This window comes from Hypanus sabinus, chromosome 9, assembly GCF_030144855.1.
Source record: "Hypanus sabinus isolate sHypSab1 chromosome 9, sHypSab1.hap1, whole genome shotgun sequence".
NCBI lineage: Eukaryota > Metazoa > Chordata > Chondrichthyes > Myliobatiformes > Dasyatidae > Hypanus > Hypanus sabinus.
The window spans coordinates 7,033,674-7,053,263 of NC_082714.1; the positions used below are offsets into that span (position 1 = coordinate 7,033,674).

The 19,590-nt window shown below is 41.8% G+C and overlaps 1 protein-coding gene across 1 annotated transcript in view; it reads left to right on the forward strand.

Moving 5' to 3' along the window:
- LOC132399058 (cytohesin-3) overlaps positions 1-17,621 on the forward strand; it is a 117,437-nt gene extending 99,816 nt beyond the window's left edge. The window contains exons 9-13 of the mRNA XM_059978986.1: positions 1,183-1,294; positions 12,055-12,131; positions 14,005-14,076; positions 15,699-15,853; positions 16,772-17,621. Coding sequence (XP_059834969.1) covers positions 1,183-1,294; positions 12,055-12,131; positions 14,005-14,076; positions 15,699-15,853; positions 16,772-16,844 — 489 coding nt within the window. The 3' untranslated portion in view covers positions 16,845-17,621. The remainder of the gene's footprint in view (positions 1-1,182; positions 1,295-12,054; positions 12,132-14,004; positions 14,077-15,698; positions 15,854-16,771) is intronic.
- The last annotated feature ends 1,969 nt before the right edge of the window (positions 17,622-19,590 follow it).

Genomic DNA, 19,590 nt, shown 5'->3' on the forward strand with positions numbered 1-19,590 from the left:
CTGAGTGTCCTGTCTATGCCTCTTTACCATCTTATACACCACTATCAAATCACCTCTCATCCTCCTTCATTCCAAAGTGAAACACCCTACCTATCTCACTCTAATTCTCATAAGACATGGTCTTTAATCCAGGCAGCATCCTAGTAAATCTCCTCTGCACCCTTTCTAATATGCAAATATGGACTACACCTGCAGCATGTTACCACCCACAATGGACCCCCTACAAATTGCCTACCAACAGAAGCCGCAGACAGATGACACAATAGCCACAGCTCTACTCACAGTCCTTACACACCTGACACATTGGTGTCAAGAAAACAATCTCTCCCTCAATATCGCAAAAGCAAAGGAGCTGGTTGTGGACTACAGGAGGAATGGAGACAGGCTGACCCCTATTGACATCAATGGATCTGGGGTTGAGAGGGTGAACAGCTTTAAGTTCCTTGGCATATACATCACCAAGGACCTCGTGGTCTGTACATACCGGCTGTGTGGTGAAAAAAGCACAACAGTGCCTCTTTCACCCCAGACGGTTGACGCATTTTGACATGTGTCCAAATCCCAAAGACCTTCTACAGGGGCACAATTCAGAGTATCCTGACTGGCCGTAACATTTCCTGGTATGGGAACTGTACTCCCTCAATCGCTGGATTCTGCAGAGAGTGGTGTGGACAGCCCAGTACATCCGTGGATGTGAACTTCCCACTATTCAGGACATTTACAAAGACAGGCGTGTAAATAAATAAATAAAATGATTGGGGACCGGAGTCACCCCAACCCCAGCTACTACCATCCGAGAAACTGTACCGCAGCATTAAAGCCAGGACCAACAGGCTTTGGGACAATGTCTTCCACCAGGCCATCAGACTGATAAATTCACGCTTATATTTCACAATTCACAATTATATTTCTCAACTATATCGACTGTTCTGTTGTATATCTTATTGTACATACTATTTATTACAAATTACTATAATTTGCACATTGCACATTCAGACGGAGATGCAACGTAAACATTTTTACTCCTTATGTGATGGATGTAAGAAATAAAGTTCATTTCAAATTCCAAATGAAAGATTTGTACTGTCCTTTTAGAGTGTCCATTGCTGGAATTAAAAGCAGTTAAGTGGTGCTTTAATATTGTTAGTTTTGTGCTAATCCCTTTTCTCCATCTTTCTGCAGAACTTGTATGATAGTATTAAGAATGAGCCTTTCAAAATCCCAGAAGACGACGGAAATGATTTGACCCACACATTTTTTAACCCTGACCGAGAAGGCTGGCTACTAAAACTAGGTGAGTTTGACTTATACAAGTTGTGAGGTAAAAGGGACATTTAATGGATGTTGCCTGAGATGGACGTATGATGCCACTGTAATAGACTGGGGAGTGTTTGCAAAGAGTGTAGTGGGTAACACTGTTAGAACATAGAACAGTACAGCACAATGTTATGCTAAGCCAATTAAATTAATAATCAAATGGTCAACTATTCTCTTCTGCTGACACAATGACCATATCCTTCCATTTCCCTCAGGTTTGTGTGTGTATCCAAACATTTCTTATAAGACCCTAATGCATCTGGCTCTACTACCACCCCAAGCAGTGTATTCCAGGCACTCACCATTCTCTGCATTTAAAAAAAAACATGCCCCTCATATGACCTTTGAATTGTTCCCTCTCATCCTATATACATTCCCTCTGGAAGTAGACATTTCAACCCCAGGATAAACATACTGTCTGTCTACTCTATCTTTGCCTCTCATAATCTTATTAACGTCTTTCAGATCTTCTCTCAGCTACTCTTGGCACTGAGGCTTGTGTACTTAACGTAGGCTGATGTAGACATGCTGTACTGCTGCTCTCATCCTTCACATAAATACGTTGAATTGAGTCTGCTTGCTCTTTCTGCTCTTAAGAGCTTGTCCTCTGTCCTGGCCAGCTTTGTAACTCTCAGGGAACATGACCACATTAAAGATTTCTGGGCAGTACTTTGGGATCTTGCTTTGCACTGTCTGTTATGTTTCCCATAGAAACAGATTTAGGCCATTTGGCCCATTGAGTCTGCTCCAACATTCAGTCATGGCTGATTATTTTTTCCAAACCCATTCTACTGCCTTTTCCCTGCAATACTTAATCCTAATTAAAAGCAATGTCTAAACTTCAGAAAGATATTCAGTGGCTGCAAGATGTTCTGGGGTGCCCCTGGGATCACACAAAAGCCTCAAAAATGCATATTTCCCTCTCATTTATGTACATCTCAGGAATATTTCTGTTTTATGCAGGGCTTGTTCCCAGTGCCATGGTACTGTCAGTTGGTGCTGTGAACTGGTGTGTGGTGATGTTTGGGTTCATCTTATGGGCTGCCATCTTCGTGCTTTAGTTGTGCTGCTGACTTATGGTTATAGAGTCATAGAGCCTTATAGGACAGAAATAAGGCCCTTCAGCCCATTTCCTCCATGCTGGCATTGCCTTTACACAAAAGATCAAGGGCTAACTTTATTCGCCATATACATTTATATGTATTAGAAATTTGTTGTGGTGTGTTAGTCAATGCGGGGCATACAGCAAAAAATAACATTCAATAAAGAATAAAGAATTATGTAAAAATAAAGTCAGAGGTTAAAGTACGGATATAGAATAAAATGCACATAAATCTGTGTATATACAATGTAAAGAGCATTATAAAAAGTGGTTTGAAGTGTTTACAAAGCAGTGACTGAGGTAACAGATAGGCCCCCCCCATCCCTTCCCCCTCTTATCTATAATGATTGATCAGATTAATGTTCTGGGGGGGAAGAAACTTTTAGGATGGTGTGTAGTTTTTGTTTAAAAGCCCTATAGTGCTTTTGGAAAACACAGTTTACTGGGTGAGGGTAGGGTCTGCCTGTTTTTTTGCCCTGTTCCAAGTCCTGCAGTGATGTTAGACTGCAGCCAATGATTTTTTTCTGCTGGCTTGACAGTTCACTGTTGTCATCATATATTGTAGTGGAAGAGTGAAACTGTCAAGCAAGCCTGGGCATTTAATTTACAGTACTGTTGTTTGTCAGTTTAATTTTGTTTTAACTTAGAGATACAGCATGGGAACAGGCACTTCAAGTCATCAGGGGGAAGGTGGTTGGGGTCATAGCTTGCTGCAGGAGTTCTTCAAGACTGTGCCCTAAGCTCATTCTACGTGCGGAGAATGGAGGGACGTGGACGTTGTCTGGGCAGAAGGAAATAGTTTAGTTTGGCATTTATTTAGAGATCCAGCATGGTAACGGGCCATTCTGGCCCAACGAGCCCATGCTGCCCAATCACACCCATATGACCAATTACCCTAATAACCAGTATATCTTTGGAATGTGGGAGGAAACCAGAGCACCCGGAGGGTACCCACTCCGTCACAGGGAGAACATACAAGTGCCTTGCAGTCAGTGGTGAGAACTAAACCCTAGTCGCTGGCACTGTAATGCGTTGCGCTAACCGCTTTGATTAGTTTGGCACAACACGGTGGGCTGAAGGGCCTGTTCTTACACTGTTCTGTTCCATGAAGTAAGGTCATTCTTTAATATTCCTTACTGCTGCTGGCTTGGAATTACTGCAGTGTGGGAGACTTTCAGGTGGTATGCAGTATTCTGAGAACTGGCTTGCTGCCTCCATTTCTCTGGCTAAAGGGGATAAGTAATGAATACCAGCTTTGCCTCTGTACCTTCCCATGAATAAACTTTGCTTTCACAACTTGCCTTTTGAGACTGTTAAAATTCAGATATAAATTTAATGGCCTTAAAGCAGTTTGCAATGTTCAAAAAATTGTGTTTCAGGCAGCAATATATAATATTTTTCCAAGATTTTTTTATTTGGAATCGACCTACTTAGAGCCTTCTTTGAAATCAAACCTGATAGATGCAGAAACGAGCAAATATGATCCATTAGAAAGGCTGAAGGGTTTCAGCCCAAAAAGTCGACTGTTTATTCTTCTGCATAGATGCTGCCTGACCTTCTGAGTTCCCCCAGCATTTTGTGTCTTTCACAGGATGTTGCCTGGACTTGGAAGCCTGAGAGGAGATTTCATAGATTAGGATGTAGGAGGTTGAGATGGAGCTATACAAGATCATGAGAGGCATAGGCAAGGTGAAAGCATTAGATAGTACCGTGCAAAAGTCTTAGGCACATATATATATATATATATTGCTAGGGTGCCTAAGACTTTTGTATAGTACTGTAGTAATTTTATGTATTGCACAGTACTGCTGCCACAAAATCAAATTTCATGACACGTGAGTGATGATGGACCTGATTCTGTTATGGGTCTCTATTGTAGCCTGAGAGTGGGAAGGAGGCACGGAGAGGGGAATCATTGTTGGGATTCCAGGAAGGGAACAGGAAGCATCCAGAAACATTCCTGTTGTCACAGGGTTGGGTGTGTCTGCACCCGAGCCACTCCCAGCCCCGGCGCTCTTCCTCTGCCAACTATCCCACACCCTCACCATTTCCAACATCCTTTGCTCCTGCCTGATTTACAAACTCACTCTCCACTCCGCATTGACAAGTACAGTTCTGTGCAAAAGTCTTAGGCACCCTAGCTCTATATTTATGCCTGTGACTTATGCACAGTACTGTAGTCTTTTCCCCAGAGACATAGGTGCTTTAAAAAAAGAGGCCAATGGTTTTGAATCAGTAGTGAAAGTTTTAAAAAGGACATCGGGGGCAGCTTCTTCACACAAAGGATTGTGTGTATTTGGAATGAGGTGTCACAGTAACATGGTGATTAGCGTGACACTGTTACAGCTCGGGGTGTTGGAATTTGAACACCAGCTGTAAGAAGTTTGTATGACTTTCCTGTGACCGGGTGGGTTTCCTCTGGGTGCTTCTGTTTCCTTTCACAGTCTGAAGATGTACTAGTTAATAGGTTAATTAGTCATTGTAAATTCTCCTAAGATTAAACTCAGGTTAAATCGGTGGAATGCTGGTCAGTGTGGCTCGTTGAGCTGGAGGGCCTGTTCTAACATAAATAAATAAATAGTAGTCATAGGGTGTATCAGCAACATTTAAAGGCCATCTAGATCAGTAGAGGAGGCTTAGAGGCTATGGGTCAAATGAGGGCAGATGGGACTAGTTCACTGGGAAACACAGCATGAATGAAATGGACTGATGGGCTCTGTGACTCTATAACCTCCACTTTGTTCCAGTAGTGGGTCAGGACTTGGGTTGGAAGAAATTGTGCTAAGGTGGGTTACAGCTCAGTTTGTCCACTATAAGAATGCCATATTTCAGTCATAATGATTTATTCATCATTAAATACTGAAGCTTGAATCTCATTCACAAAACAAAGTCAAGGTAAATTTATTATCAAAGTGCATATATGCTACCATACACTACCCTGAGATTTGTTTTATTATGGACATTTACAGGAATATAAAGAAATACAAAAAATTTTTTGAAAAGCTATACATAAACAAAGACTGACAAACGACCAATGTTCAAAAGAAGACAGATTCTGCAAATATAAAACAAATAATACTGAGAACATGAGTTGTAGACCCGTGATTTGTGGAGTCCTTGAAAGTTAGTCTGTAGATTGTGGGATCAGTTCAGAACTGTATATTAATCCCTCAATTTCTGTTCTGGACCACGATACTGAATGCTGTGTAGTTCCAAAAGTGAGGCATCCTCAAAAAATTATAATTTATGCACGGCTTTATTTTTCTTGCATTACTTGTGATTTTCCTATTGGTTTGTGTGTTTGTTTGCTGTGGCTTTTATTTTATAAAATTGGCTTAAATGTGCCTTCCTGTTTTCCTTATGACCTATGACCTGTCACCTTTCTGTTCTCTGACTGGCTGTCTCTGCTTCCTCTGCGTTAGGAGGTATGTACCCAGAGATCTTCCACATCCTCATGTCAGCCGCACTGCTTTACTTTGCTCCCCTCGTTCTTTGTTCTGAAAAACAATAAAGTGTTGTTGTGAGGTGCCTCCTGCGATTATAAATTCCTTGTTAGCTGTGCAATACTTCCTGGAATTGTGGGCGGCACAGTAGCGTAGAGGTTAGCGCATCACTTTGCAGCACCGGCAACCAGGATTCAACTCTAGGAGTTTGTTCGTTCTCTCTGTGGGTGTGTAGGTTTTCTCCGGGTGCTCTGATCCTCCCACAGTCCAAAAACGTGCGGGCTAGTAAGTTAATTGGTTACATGGGTGTAATTGGGTGGCATGGCCTGTTACTGTGCTGTATCTCTAAATTAAATATAAATTCACAAGGCTTGATACTACTGAGATACACAATCTTCAAAACATTTCCTCTTGCCAATCATCAGAAAAAAGTTAATAAAATGCTCGTGTGCTTTACAATTAAACCATAAGACATAGGAGCAGAATTAGATCATTTGGTCTATCGAGAATACTGTGCCATTCCATCATGACTGATTTATTATCCCTTTCTCCTGCCTTTTTTGTTACCTTTAATAGCCTTACTAATCAAGAACCTATCACTTTAAATATAACCAGTGACTTGGCCTCCACAGACATCTGCAGCAAAGAATTCCACAGATTCACTACCCTTTAACTAAAGAAAATCCTCCTCACCTCTGTTCTACAGGAATATCACTCTTGTACTGAGGACATGCCCCCTGGTCCTAGACTCTGCCACTATAAGAAACATCCTCTCCATGTCCATTCTATGTAGGCCTTTCAATGTTCAATAGATTTCAGTGAGATTCCCACTCATTCTTCTAAGCTCCAGTGAGTACAGCCCCAGAGCTATCAAACACTCTTCATATGTTAACCCTTTCACTCATGGAATAATTTTAACGGGAATCCCCTCTGGACCCTCTCCAATGACAGGACATCCCTTTTCAGATAAGAGGCTCGAAACTGCTCACAATACTCCCAAGTGCGGCCTGACCAAAGCCTGAGAAAGCCTCAGCAATTGTCTATTTCTGTACTGAAATCTTGCCGGACAAATCTGTTAGAGTTCTTCAAGGAAGTAACAAGCAGGGTGGTCAAAGGAGAGGCAGTGGAGTCATTTACTTAGATTTTCAGAAGGCATTTGATAAGGTGCCACACATGACACTGCTTAACAAGATAAAATCCTATAGTGTTACAGGAAAGGTACTGGCATGGATAGAGGAATGGCTGACAGGCAGGAGTCAGCGAGTGGAAATAAAAAGGGCCTTTTCTGGTTGGCTAGTAGTGACTAGTAGTGTTCATCAGGGGTCAGGATTGGGACTGCTACTTTTCACATTGTTTGTCATTGGTTTGCATAATGGAATTGATAGCTCATTGGCTAAGTTTTCAGATGATATGAAGATAGGTGGAGGGGAAGGTAGTGCTGAAGAAGCAATGTGATTGCAGCAGGACTTGGATTGGAAGAATGGGCAAAAAAGTGGCAGATGGAATACAGTGTTGGGAAATATATGCTAATGTATTTTGGTAAAAGGAACAATAGTGCAGACTTTTATCTAAATGGGGAGAAGGATCAAACATCAGGGGTGCAGAGAGACTTAGGAGTCCTCGTGCAAGGCTCCCAGAAGGCTAATTTACAGGTTGAATCTGTGGTAAAGAAGGAAATGCAATGTTGGCATTTATTTCAAGGGGAATAGAATATAAACGTAGGAGATAATGCTGAGGCTTTATAAGACACTAGTCAGGCTGCACATGGAGTATTGTCAACAGTTTTGGGCCCCATATCACAGAAAGGATGTGTTGTCACTGGAGAGAGTCCAGAGGAGTTTCACGAGGATGAATCCATGAATCAAGGGGTTAACATATGAGGAGTGTTTGGCAGCTTTGGGCCTTACTGGAATTTAGAAGAATACTGGAGAATCTCATTGAAACCTATAGAATATTAAAAGGACTAGATAGGGTGGATGTAGAGAGGATGTTTCCAAAGGAGCACCCAGAATTAAAGGGCACAGCCTCAAATTGAGGGGCGACCTGTTAGAACAGAGGTAAGGAGGGATGTTTTTCAGCCAGAGAGTGGTGAATCTGTTGAATGCTCTGTCACCTAATTTGGTGGAGGCCAAGTCTGAGTGTATATTTAAGGTGGAAGTTGATAGTTTCTGGATTAGCATCAAAGGATATGGTGAGAAAGCAAGTGTATGGGGTTGAGTGGGATCCAGGATCAGCCATGATGGAATGGCAGAGCAGACTCAATGGACTGAATGGCCTAATTCTGCTCCTATGTCTTGTGGTCTTAATGGTCTGTAGTACCAGCTCGTGCTAATACTATGCCAGTACGTTGGTGAAATGTGCTAACCAGACAATATGGGGCACATTGTTATTTCCGTTTGGCCCCAGTGAGAACGATGGGGGAAACATTACATCTGGAAGTGAGAAATTCTGTTTTAAACAAATCCTTCAATAACTTGTAGCAGGCACTTCACTCAACAATTTGTTCTTTGACAATTCTTTCAGCTCTGGTGTTGAAAAGCATAGTTAACTTGTAGCCGCAGCCGGTAACGTTCGGAATTAAAGCTGCTTGTATGATGAGCCATATGTTTTAACCAGCTTTTTTCTGATCCACTAAACCTAATTCAGGCCCTGCCTTATTAACCACAATCAAAAATTGCTTTCTGACAGATTTTGCTGGTAGAGAAAAGTCAATAGAACAGTCTCCTTGCTTTTTCTAACATAAAGTTGTCAAATAGATGCATTAGAAAAATTAAATTTGCATGTTACTCGAACTGGGAGGATTAGAAAATTGTGTATCAGTTCTGAGGTCACAGAGACACACATAAGACATGGGATCAGAATTAGGCCATTTGGCCCATCAAGCCTGCTCCACCATTCCACCATGACTGATTTATTATCCCTCTCAACCTTTTAGCATTCTTCCCGTAACCTTTGACACATTTACTAATCAAGAACTTGTCAACTTCCTCTTTAAATACACCCAGTGACTTATGGGCTCCACATCTGACTGTGGCATCTACCTTCTGGCTAAAAAAATTCCTCATCTCTGTTCTAAAGGGACTTCCTTCAGTTCTAAGGCTGTGCCCTCTGGTCCAAGACCTCCCCCATTATAGGAAACATATGGTCTATATAAGCCTCTTATTTCATGTCAGAGGTAAGGTTTTTACGTAGAGAGTGGTGGGAGTGTGGGATGCACTACCAGGAGTGATGGTCGAGATAGATGCATTAGGGACATTTAAGAGACTCCTGGCACATTGATGATAGAAAAATGGATGGTTATGTAAATGGGAGGGGTTTGAGTTTGATATTTGAATTGATTTTGGAATAGGTTAAAAGGTTGGCATTAAGGAAATTGCCATTCATCAGGTCTGGTTGCAAACAGCTTTCCTGTACTTTACTTTCAACAGTTGGATTTCTGCCTATTAGGTTGTAGTCTTGCTGAGACCTTAAAAATCATGTGAATAGCATGTGGGTAGTTACACAAAATCCTTGGCTTGATAAATAACAAAGTGGAAACATCACACTTTCTAAACCTTGGAGAGAGGGTTAACAACACTGGGCAGCATACTTGAGGCCTGTGCTATACCAAGAGAAGCTGTGATAGTTCTCCTTGGAGCAGGGAGAAGTGCTCAAAGTGTGTACATTTTGAAAGCTGTTACACCTGCCAATGTCTGTGAGCACAACGTACTAAATTAAGATAGTTTCTGGGGAAGCTTGGAGATGCAAGCAAACTTTTTCCACTGAGCTTATGTGAGACTAGAACTAGAGGTCATGGGTTAAGGGTGAGAGGTGAAATGTTTAAGGGGAACACGAGGGGGAATTACTTCACTCAGAGGTGGTGAGAGTGTGGAACAAGCTGCCAAAGGAACTGGTGGCTACGGGTTTGATTTCAACATTTAAGAGAAATTTGGATAGATACAAGTATGGGAGGGGTATGGAGGGTTGCAGGTTGATGGAACTAGGCAGATGGGCAAAAGGGCCTGTTTCTGTGCTGTAACACTCTATGTAAAGGATATTTATGCCAATGCTGCCTGGATTAGAGAGCAGTTCTTATCAGGAGAGGTTAAGTGAGCTAGAGCTTTTCTCTTTGGAGCAAAGGAGGATGAGAGGTGACTTGATAGAGGTGTACAAGATGATGAGAGGTATAGATCAAGTAGAAGTATAATTTTTTGGCAGTAATGTCTAACAGCAGAGAGAATAATTTTAAGGTGATTGTAGGAGAGGATGTCAGAGGTAGGTTTTTTACACAGAGGGTGGTGGGTGTGTGGACGACCCTGCCAGGGTTCGAAGGGCCTGTACTGTGACATGGTGTTCTATGTATATGGGTGAATGTTTTTACGTTAAAAGTAAATGTAGTGCATGTAAGGCTGGTGGAACCAGGCAGTTACAGTTGTAAAGAGGTACAGTACAGAAATAGGTCTTTCAATCCACAGAGTCTGTGCTGACTGGCAACATCCCATTTACAACAATTCTACATTAATCTTATTTTATCCCCTGCCCCTCATTCCCACCAACCAACTCCCTCAACTGCTACCCCTCACCTACACACGGGAGTGGTGGTGGGGCAATTTACCCACTGACCCCATAGGTCATTGGGATGTAGGAGGGAACTGGAGCAGCCAGGGGGAACCCCCATGGTGACAGGGAGAGAAGATGCAAACTCCACGAAGACAGCATCTGAGGTCAGGAGAGATCAGCAGCTGCATCATTCTGCCATTCACTCCTTAAGAATCAAAAATGAATATTTGCAGGGCTGTGGGCTCCAGAGGCTCAGCCAGCTGTAGTATTCTACATCGCCAGATTTGTAAACAATTGCTCTGTTTACTTATTCAGTTTAGGAATCATTTATCTCCGACTCAGCTCTGAGGTAAAGGTTGGGGAGATGAGAATATGACCAAAAGACCCAACCAGAATTAGGCCATTCAACCCATCTACTCTGCCTTTGATGGCAGATTTATTATCCCTGTCAACTCCATTCTCCTGCCTTCTCCCTGTAACCTTTGACACACTTACTAATCAAGAACCTATCAACCTCCGCTTTAAACCCAATGACTTGGCCTCCACAGCCACCTGCGGCAAAGGATTCCATAGATTCACCTCCCTCTGGCTAAAGAAATTACTCCTCGTCTCCATTCTAAATGGACGTCACTTTATTCTGAGACTATGCCCTCAGGTCCCAGACACTTCCACTACAGGAATCATCCTCTCCACATTCACTCTATCCAGGCCTTTCAATATTTGATAGGTTTCAATAGGATTCTCCCTCATTCTCCTAAACTCCAGCAAGTGCAGACCCAAAGCTGTCAAATGGTTCTCATACATTAAGTGATGTAGAAGACAGTGTTATGGTTGCAAATCAGTGATGGCACATTTTTGATCAGTTAATCAAATTGTCATTTGCCTTGTTACAAAATGGCTACAAATGTTGGTAGAGGAAATGAGATTATATGGAAGGCAACCCTGAGAAAGGTCTAACTGAAAGTCTATTACTAGTCATTAACCACAAGGCATAGGAGCAACATTCAAACCATCGAATCTACTCTGCCATTCCATCATAGCTGATTTATTACTCCTCACAATCCCATTCTCCCGTAACCTTTGATACTCTTACTAATCAAGAACCTCTCAACCGGCTTTAAATATACCCAATGACTTGGCCTTTAAAATACCTTGAGATTTGAATTAGTTTCAGCTGTCATAGAGTCACAGAACATTACAGCACTGAAATAGTCCATGTCAAACTTATACTTTGCCTCGTCTCTTCAACCTGCACCCGTATCATAGCCCCCACCCCGTACCCTTTCCTTTCAAATTTATCTTAAACATTAAAGTCAAACGCACATCCGCCACTTCCACTGGCAGCTCATTCTTTACTGTTGTAACCATCCTTCGTAGAGCCCAGTGACCGACATGAGAAAGAAATTAAACCTCATTCCAGAAAAACCCCCCAGCTCATTCCTGTCTATACTTTACGTGAGAAATGAGGGGAGATAAATAGGCTAATACCACAAGGGATCATTTAAACAGATGGAATGTTAGAACAAGAATTCTTGGGGCTTTTATATAATGCGTGGGTGGATTGTATTAGTCATCCTTAATATATACATAAAGTGTATAAAAGGACAGTTAAGTTTCATGCTGTTTATCCTTTTCAAAACTTGCTCACTTTAGGAGGAAGAGTCAAAACGTGGAAGCGGCGATGGTTCATTCTGACAGATAATTGTCTCTATTACTTTGAGTACACAACAGTAAGTCTCCTATCACTCTACCATCTTGAATGCACAGAGCTTTTAAACTTAATATCTTCATAAGGAAACCACATTGTCTCATTGGTTCATCCACCAATGAATAATGAAATACTTAACCTGTGTTTTATTTTAATTGGAAACAATCTACATGTACTCATGGAAGATGCATACTCATTTACTACTCAGTCATGATGGTTTAAAGATATGATTAGCTTTATTTGTCACATGTAACTCAAAACATACACTCAGTAGCCACTTTATTAGCTACACCTGCTTGTTAATGCAATTATCTAATCAGCTAATCATGTAGCAGCAACTCAGTGCATAAAAGCATGCAGACATGGTCAAGGGTTGTTCAGACCAAACCTCAGAATGGGGAAGAAATCTGACCTAAGTGACTTTGATTGTGGAATGATCGTTGGTGCCAGTTAGGGTGGTTTGAGTATCTCAGAAACTGATGATCTCTTGGGATTTTCACACAGAAGTCTCTAGAGTTTATGGAGAATGGTGCAAGAAACAAAAAAAAAACAGCCAGTGAATGGCAGTTCTATGGGCAAAATGCCTTGTTAATGAGAGAGGTCAGAAGAGAATGACCAGACTGGTTCAAACTGACAGGAAGGCGACAGAAACTCAAATAACCATGCATTGCAACAGTTGTATGCAGAAGAGTATCTTTGAAGTGTTACACATTCGATCTTGAAGTAGATGGGCAACAGCAGTAGAAGACTCAGAACATACTCTGAGTGGCCACTTTTTTTTTTAGGTACATGAAGGATGTAATGAAATGGCCAGAGTGTACAGTGAAATGTGTCACTGGCCAATTCAGTCTGAGGATTGTGCTGGGGTTAGCCCACAAGAGTTGCCAGTTTCTGACACCAGCATAGCATGTTCACAATTTACTAATCCTTATGTTTTTGGAGGAAACCCTCACGGTCACAGGGAGAATTCACAGACCTTTTACAGAGAGCAGCGGAATTGAATCTTTACCTCAGTCAAAACTTACTTAGGTTAGGTAAATGGCCACCCAGATCCTAATTAATTCAGAACACACAGCATTATTGTATCAACTTTATTATATCAGTGCAAACATCCATGTAAATTATGTTGACTCTGCGGTCAGCGTTTCATGAATGCTTTTGTCCTTTTAGTACCAATACTTATGCAAATTACTTCTCCCACAATCTGCTCACGATATGGTACCAACCTTTGAATGTACTCCAAGATCAATCTAACTTCCCTCCCATGTACCCCTCCAATTTTTATCATCCATGTACAGGTACCTATTTGAGAATCTCTTAAATATACCTTATGTACCTGCCTCTACCACCTCTGATAATTCCACCTCTGTTTTCCTCTAATCACCTTAAAATTATGTTCCCTTTGTGTTAGCATTTAACACTGTGGGATAAGTGTATGGCTGACCACCTGAACTATGCCTCAAATTACTTACAACACTGAGATAAGAGAACTCCCGTTGGCCTTTCACTCTGGGCCAGGCAGGGTGGGGTCTCTTCCTTCAGATCATCCATCTCCTGAGTTCTTGCTGCTTTACTTCTGAAATCTTTGATTTTTATTCTTGCTGTATGGGGGTAGGTTGAGCGAATTAAGGCTTTTCTCTTTGGAGAGGAGGAGGGTGAGAGGTGACTTGATAGGGGTGTACAAGATGATAAGCATAGATGTTGGTTGGTGTCACCTGTGGAGCACGACAGTGGAGGTGTTTGACCTGCCTGCTACTGGTATGGGGTGAGGCTGCTACAGCATGTGAGCTACCCAGTGCTTGGGTCTGCAGTGATTAAGTGAGATTTGTGGGACTGTGTCACTGGTGACTGGCATTTGCCTATCAAGTTGCTAAAATAAATGTTTTTAACCTCAGGACAAAGAACCACGAGGAATAATCCCTTTGGAGAATCTAAGCATACGCGAAGTGGAGGATCCTCGAAAGCCTGTGAGTAATTTTATTTTTTCATTATCTGGATATATCATGTGGAACAGGCCCTTTTGGTCATGCTGCCCAGCAATCCACTGATTTAATCCTAGCCTAATCACAGGACAATCTACTATAACCAGTTTTAACCAATACATCTTTGGACTGTAGGAGGAAACCCATGTACATGTGGGAAGTTACAAACTTGCTTAGAGAACTCCAACGCCCTGACCTGTAATAGTGTTGTGCTAATCCCCTCTCCCCGGTAGCGAGTTATGAGTGATATGTCATTTGGGCCGTGTAAGAATATAGGGAAGTCTCAGAAACAGGCCCTTTGGCCCATCCAGTCCATGCTGTTATTCAACCTAGTCCCATCAACTTCCTGCAGGAAAGATTTCAATAAGATTGGAAGGGTACAGTGAAAGTATACAAGGATGTTGCTGGGACTTGAGGTGTAGGGAAAAGCTGAATAGGTTAGGACTATTCTCTAGAGTGTAGGACGAGGGGAGATTTGATAGGGGCATACAAAATTATGAGGGGTATAGACAGGGTAAATGAAAATGGGCTTTTTCCTTTGAGGTTGGAAGGCTAGGATAAGAATGGAAGGTGAAATATTTAAGGGGAATCTCTTCACTCAAAGGGTGCTGAGAGTGTGGATTTAGCTGCCAGTGGATTTGGTGGATGTGAGGTTGATTTCAACATTTAAGAGAAGTTTGGATAAGTCCATGGATGGGAGGGGTATGGAGTGATCTGGTCTGTGTGTGGGTCAATGGGACTAGGTAGAACAGTTCGGCCGAATGGCCTGTTTCTGTGCTGTAGTGCTCTGTGATTCTCTACATAAAACGAGCCCTTGTTCTCTAGGTAATCTGAAACTCTGGCAGGTCCTTGAATAGCTGGGTTTTACCCAATGGTCCCTTTGATTTTCCTTTGGTTTGTCTTCCACAGATATCCTTAATAAATTGCAGCATTAATGTTCAATTAAACATTATTCCATCAGTCAGTGTCTTTTTATTTTAAAAATAAATCTCCAGTAAGCTCTCAGAACCTGGGCCTCTTTATCTAGGACTTTCAGAATACAAAAAGTTTCAGTCTCATGGGGTTCGATATCTGTCCCATCCCTTTCTACACATTGGTTATTTTTAGTGTGAATGTGTCTTGTTACATCCTCAAGCTGTTTTGGTGGTCCATGCTGCCTTCAGACACTGGGATAATGGTCCTGATTATTCTCCCTCTTTTTCTGTTTCTCATTCCGTTTCACCTCTCTCTGGTGCCTCTTCCTTCCCTTTCTCCCATGGTCCTCTCCTCACATAAAAGATTACTCCTTCTTCAGCCCTTTCCATCTTCCCCCTCACCTGGTTTCACTTGTCAGCTGCCAGCATGTATTCCTTCTCCTCCTCCATTCTTACGCTGGCTTCTTCCCTCTTCCTTTCCAGTCCCAATGAAGTGTCTTGGCCCAAAATGTCAACTGTTTATTCCCCTCCATTGATGGTGCTGAGTTCTTCCAGCATTTTGTATGTGTTGTTCTAGATTTCCAGCATCTTCAGAATCTCTTGTGTTTGGATCATTAGTCACTTGGATCTTGGAGATCTGACATGCTGGCTTTTGAGACCTGTGGCTCTAATGTTTTCTTTCTCCCTCTGCAGAACTGCTTTGAGCTGTTCAATCCCAGTCACAAAGGCCAGGTGATCAAAGCCTGCAAGACTGAAGCAGATGGCCGAGTGGTCGAAGGGAACCACGTTGTCTATCGAATATCAGCACCGACCCCCGAGGAGAAAGAAGAATGGATCAAATCAATCAAGTATGTGACTAGCTGTAGCTTTGTCCTGCTGGGTGTGTGGTTTGCTTTGGGCCAAGGATCTGGAAAACTCTTGGAACAAGTAATCAAATGACATTTGGCATTTGATGCAACAGAGTTTTGGATTTGTGTAGATACGTGAGGTCAAATTGTAGTGTTGGAGTATAGACTGCTTGGCTGTTTGCATTCTGAGCCGAGCATTGACACCAATTCCCAGTTTGTCAGCTGCCTACATTCTGGTTTGGCTACCATTATGACTTACTTAAGCCCATCACCCCAGCTGGGGCACAGAGCACAGGCCACTGACAGAGTCCTTTGTCCTGGGCCAGACTTTTAAATCGTCCCCAGGTATCTGCTAGGCAAAGATCTGCTAGGTGGTGCCACTGCGCCACCCTGAATGCTGCTGAAAATTTCCAGCGGTTTGAGTGTTAACAATCTCTGCTTGAGCAAGTATGGCCAGACCTCAGAATGTGTCATTGAGATTTGCAGGCTCTGATGTTGAGTTTCAAGTTTAATGTCATCTGACTGAACATATATAAAACTAACTAAACAAAATAACATTCCTCTGGACCACACAGCGCATAAAATATTAACATAAATGATAAAATGCAATTCAAAACATGTAGTATGTAGCACAGGTAAACCGTAAACAGCTTGCTGCCCTGGCGACGAGACCTTGGTGATGGCAGGGTATTCATTAGTCTCACAGGCCAAGGGAAAAAGTCGTTACCCAGTCTGACAGTCCTAGTCTTGATGCTCCTGTCCCTCCTTCCTGATGGTAGTGGGTCAAAGAGATTGTGGGATGGGTGGTAGGGATCCTCAATGATGCTTCAAGTCCTTTGTCTACAGCACTCCAATAAATGTCACAAATGGGGATCCTCTCAGTGGTTTTTACCAACCTCATCCTTTGTTTGCTTCCAGAGCCAGCATCAGCAAAGACCCCTTCTATGACATGTTGGCCACCAGGAAGAGAAGAATAGCCAACAAGAAGTAAGCACGCAGATAACTGTACCCATGCTCGCAGGTGCTCATCTCTATGAAACACACCAGTCTTTGGAAGCTTTATAATGGAAGAAATGAAGGACGTTACCTGCTCCTGGACATTTCTCTGTCTATGTCAATAGAGAAGTCTCACATTAGTGTTCTAAAGCACAACCTTTTAGCAGAAGCTACGTGCAGCTGTGTGAAATTCTACCTTAAGTTCTTTCTGTGGGGTGGGTGGGGGGTCAAGATGTCAGGGCATCTACCTCAGCTGGTCTGGGGCCAGAGTGCAGGAGCAGGCATAGTTGGGTCTGAGAAGTGGCTGCATCTACACTAAGAGACACTACTTTCCATCACCTTTTATCTATAGTCAAAACTATAATCAAGTATTAATTTTAAAGTCCAAGAATGTGACTGATATAAACAACTATACTGATTTAAAAAAAAGTTCTTAGAGCACATAAAAACATAGACAAGAGAGCATTAATCAATCTTACAGCTAGAGATTCATCAATGATGTTTTTGGCATGAAGAGGAATTGGAAGCAAAAGTTCTTTCCTAGAACTTTATTTAATATAATCTGCACTACAACATGGTAAAATTGTATATTTATTTTCTTAGTGTAATTGCAAAAATATTTGTATTGTAAGTGTTTAAAAATTTAAACCTTTTAAATTATGTGTAAATATTGTACAGATTGTTTTACGGATACTAACCTTACCATACATGTTTAAACTATTGTTAATGGCCTGTAGAAATAAAAGCTATTGCAATTAGATTCAGATGTATTTATCAAGTGTGCACCTCTGCGGGCTGGAAGTGGTTTTGCCATTGTCTCATCACAATCATTTGTACTCTGTAGTGGGGCAAAATTATTTTGCTTGTCAGTGGGGTGAGCAGAAAGCAGCGATAGTGTCTTATTATTTTTATTTATTTAGAGGTACAGTGTGGAACAGGCCCTTCTGGCTCAACGAATCGCACTGTCCAGCAACCCACTGATTTACTCCTAGCCTAACCACTAGACAATTTACATTGACTGATTAACCTACTAACTGATGAGTCTTTCGACCATGGGAGGAAATCCACGTGCACAGGGAGAAACTTTCTTACAGAAGACACTGGAATTGAACTCCCATGTCCCGGGCTGTAATACTGTGGCGCAAATCGCTATGCAACCATTGCATCTGATTGTTCAGGTCCAAGAAAGACTAGTTCGTCTCCACAACTTCTGATAATTGTGTGGCTAACAATAATACAGTTGTACCATTCTGGGAGCTGCAAGGTGATATATATTCAGATTCATTTATTTATCACGTGTTTCAAGACACACAAGTGAAATGTGTCATTAGCTTTAACAATCAACACGACGTAGGGGTGTGCTGCAGGCAGCCTGTAAATGTCACCACACACTCTGGTGCCAGCGTAGCATACCCACCATGTCAGCAGAACACAACAAAACAACTCAAGTCCCTTTCCTCCCGAACACATGGACCCTAATCTGACCTCTTTGCATCCAAAACTATCCCAACTGATTTGAAAAACAAACAGCAAAGTCTGAACCACCATCTCAAGAGAGCTGACAGCTCGTTGACATATTGGGAAAACAAAATGGCACCTCATTTTCCAGAATTTTTGTTAGACATCTTTGAGTTAAAACATTTTTTTTGTTATAATGCTGGTCTCTTTTATCCCAACATTGGTGCAGCGTGAAACCCAATGCAGCCAATCCATTCTCACTAAACTTTTGTATGTTCAAATTTAGTTAGTCCAAGTTGCACTTTGCCTTAATGCTTAGAAGTATCCAGTGCCTGGCAAGCACTACAAAAGCAGAAATCCAGTGCATCTCAGTCTACTGATTCTCAGAACGGCCATAGGAATGAGATGTTGATACTGTTCTGATACTGGCTCATCTAAGGAATTAAACCCATTTTCAATACTGAAATTCTTCACACAAGGTAACTCCTTCCCTTGGTGGCAACACTACCAATCTTCAGCAGCAAGAATTGAACATTATCAATTTTCTAAAATACCAAAGTATTTTCACTATCTGAACATTAAAATAGTTACTTTGAGGAAGCCTATATGAACCACAACACCCAAATTGTTCTTTTATAACAAGCCATTTGCGAGTTTTAATCATATGAGACTGAATAAAGTTTTATTTCTGAAGTTAAAGTCCCTATGTGTGGAAGGAGGGAGAGATGGTTTAAGTTAATGAAAAAGCATCAACCTGTTTAATCAGACCATTGAAATTGCTAGCAATATTTTGCTTTTAAATAGCAAACCACAAGCATTGTGTCAAAATCAAATTAGGGCTGTTGACAAACAAAATCAATGTACTGAAAATTTGAAACTTAAACTGTTAAGTATCTGTGGAGCAAGAACAATGACGTGGCAGTATGATTAAACGTGTTTACTGAGTCACTCATAATGCTACATGCTGGGCAACACACAGTGCAGTAGTGACAAACCGGGCCCACTGAACAAAAATGTACGCACTCAAAAACCCGTGCATAAAAAGAAAAAGTGCATTGCGCAATCAAATAGCCATAAGTGCACTTGCCATGTTCTCACAATCAGTCCGATAAGGTACACAGCTCTATTTTTCTTCACAGGTATTGCCTTACCTGAGGCAGTTCACTAGGTTGATTCCAGAGATGAGGGGTTTAACCTATGAGGAGAGATTGAGTCACCTGGGACTACACTGGCTGAAGTTCAGAACAATGACAGGACACCTGATAGAAACAGGAATGTTGCAA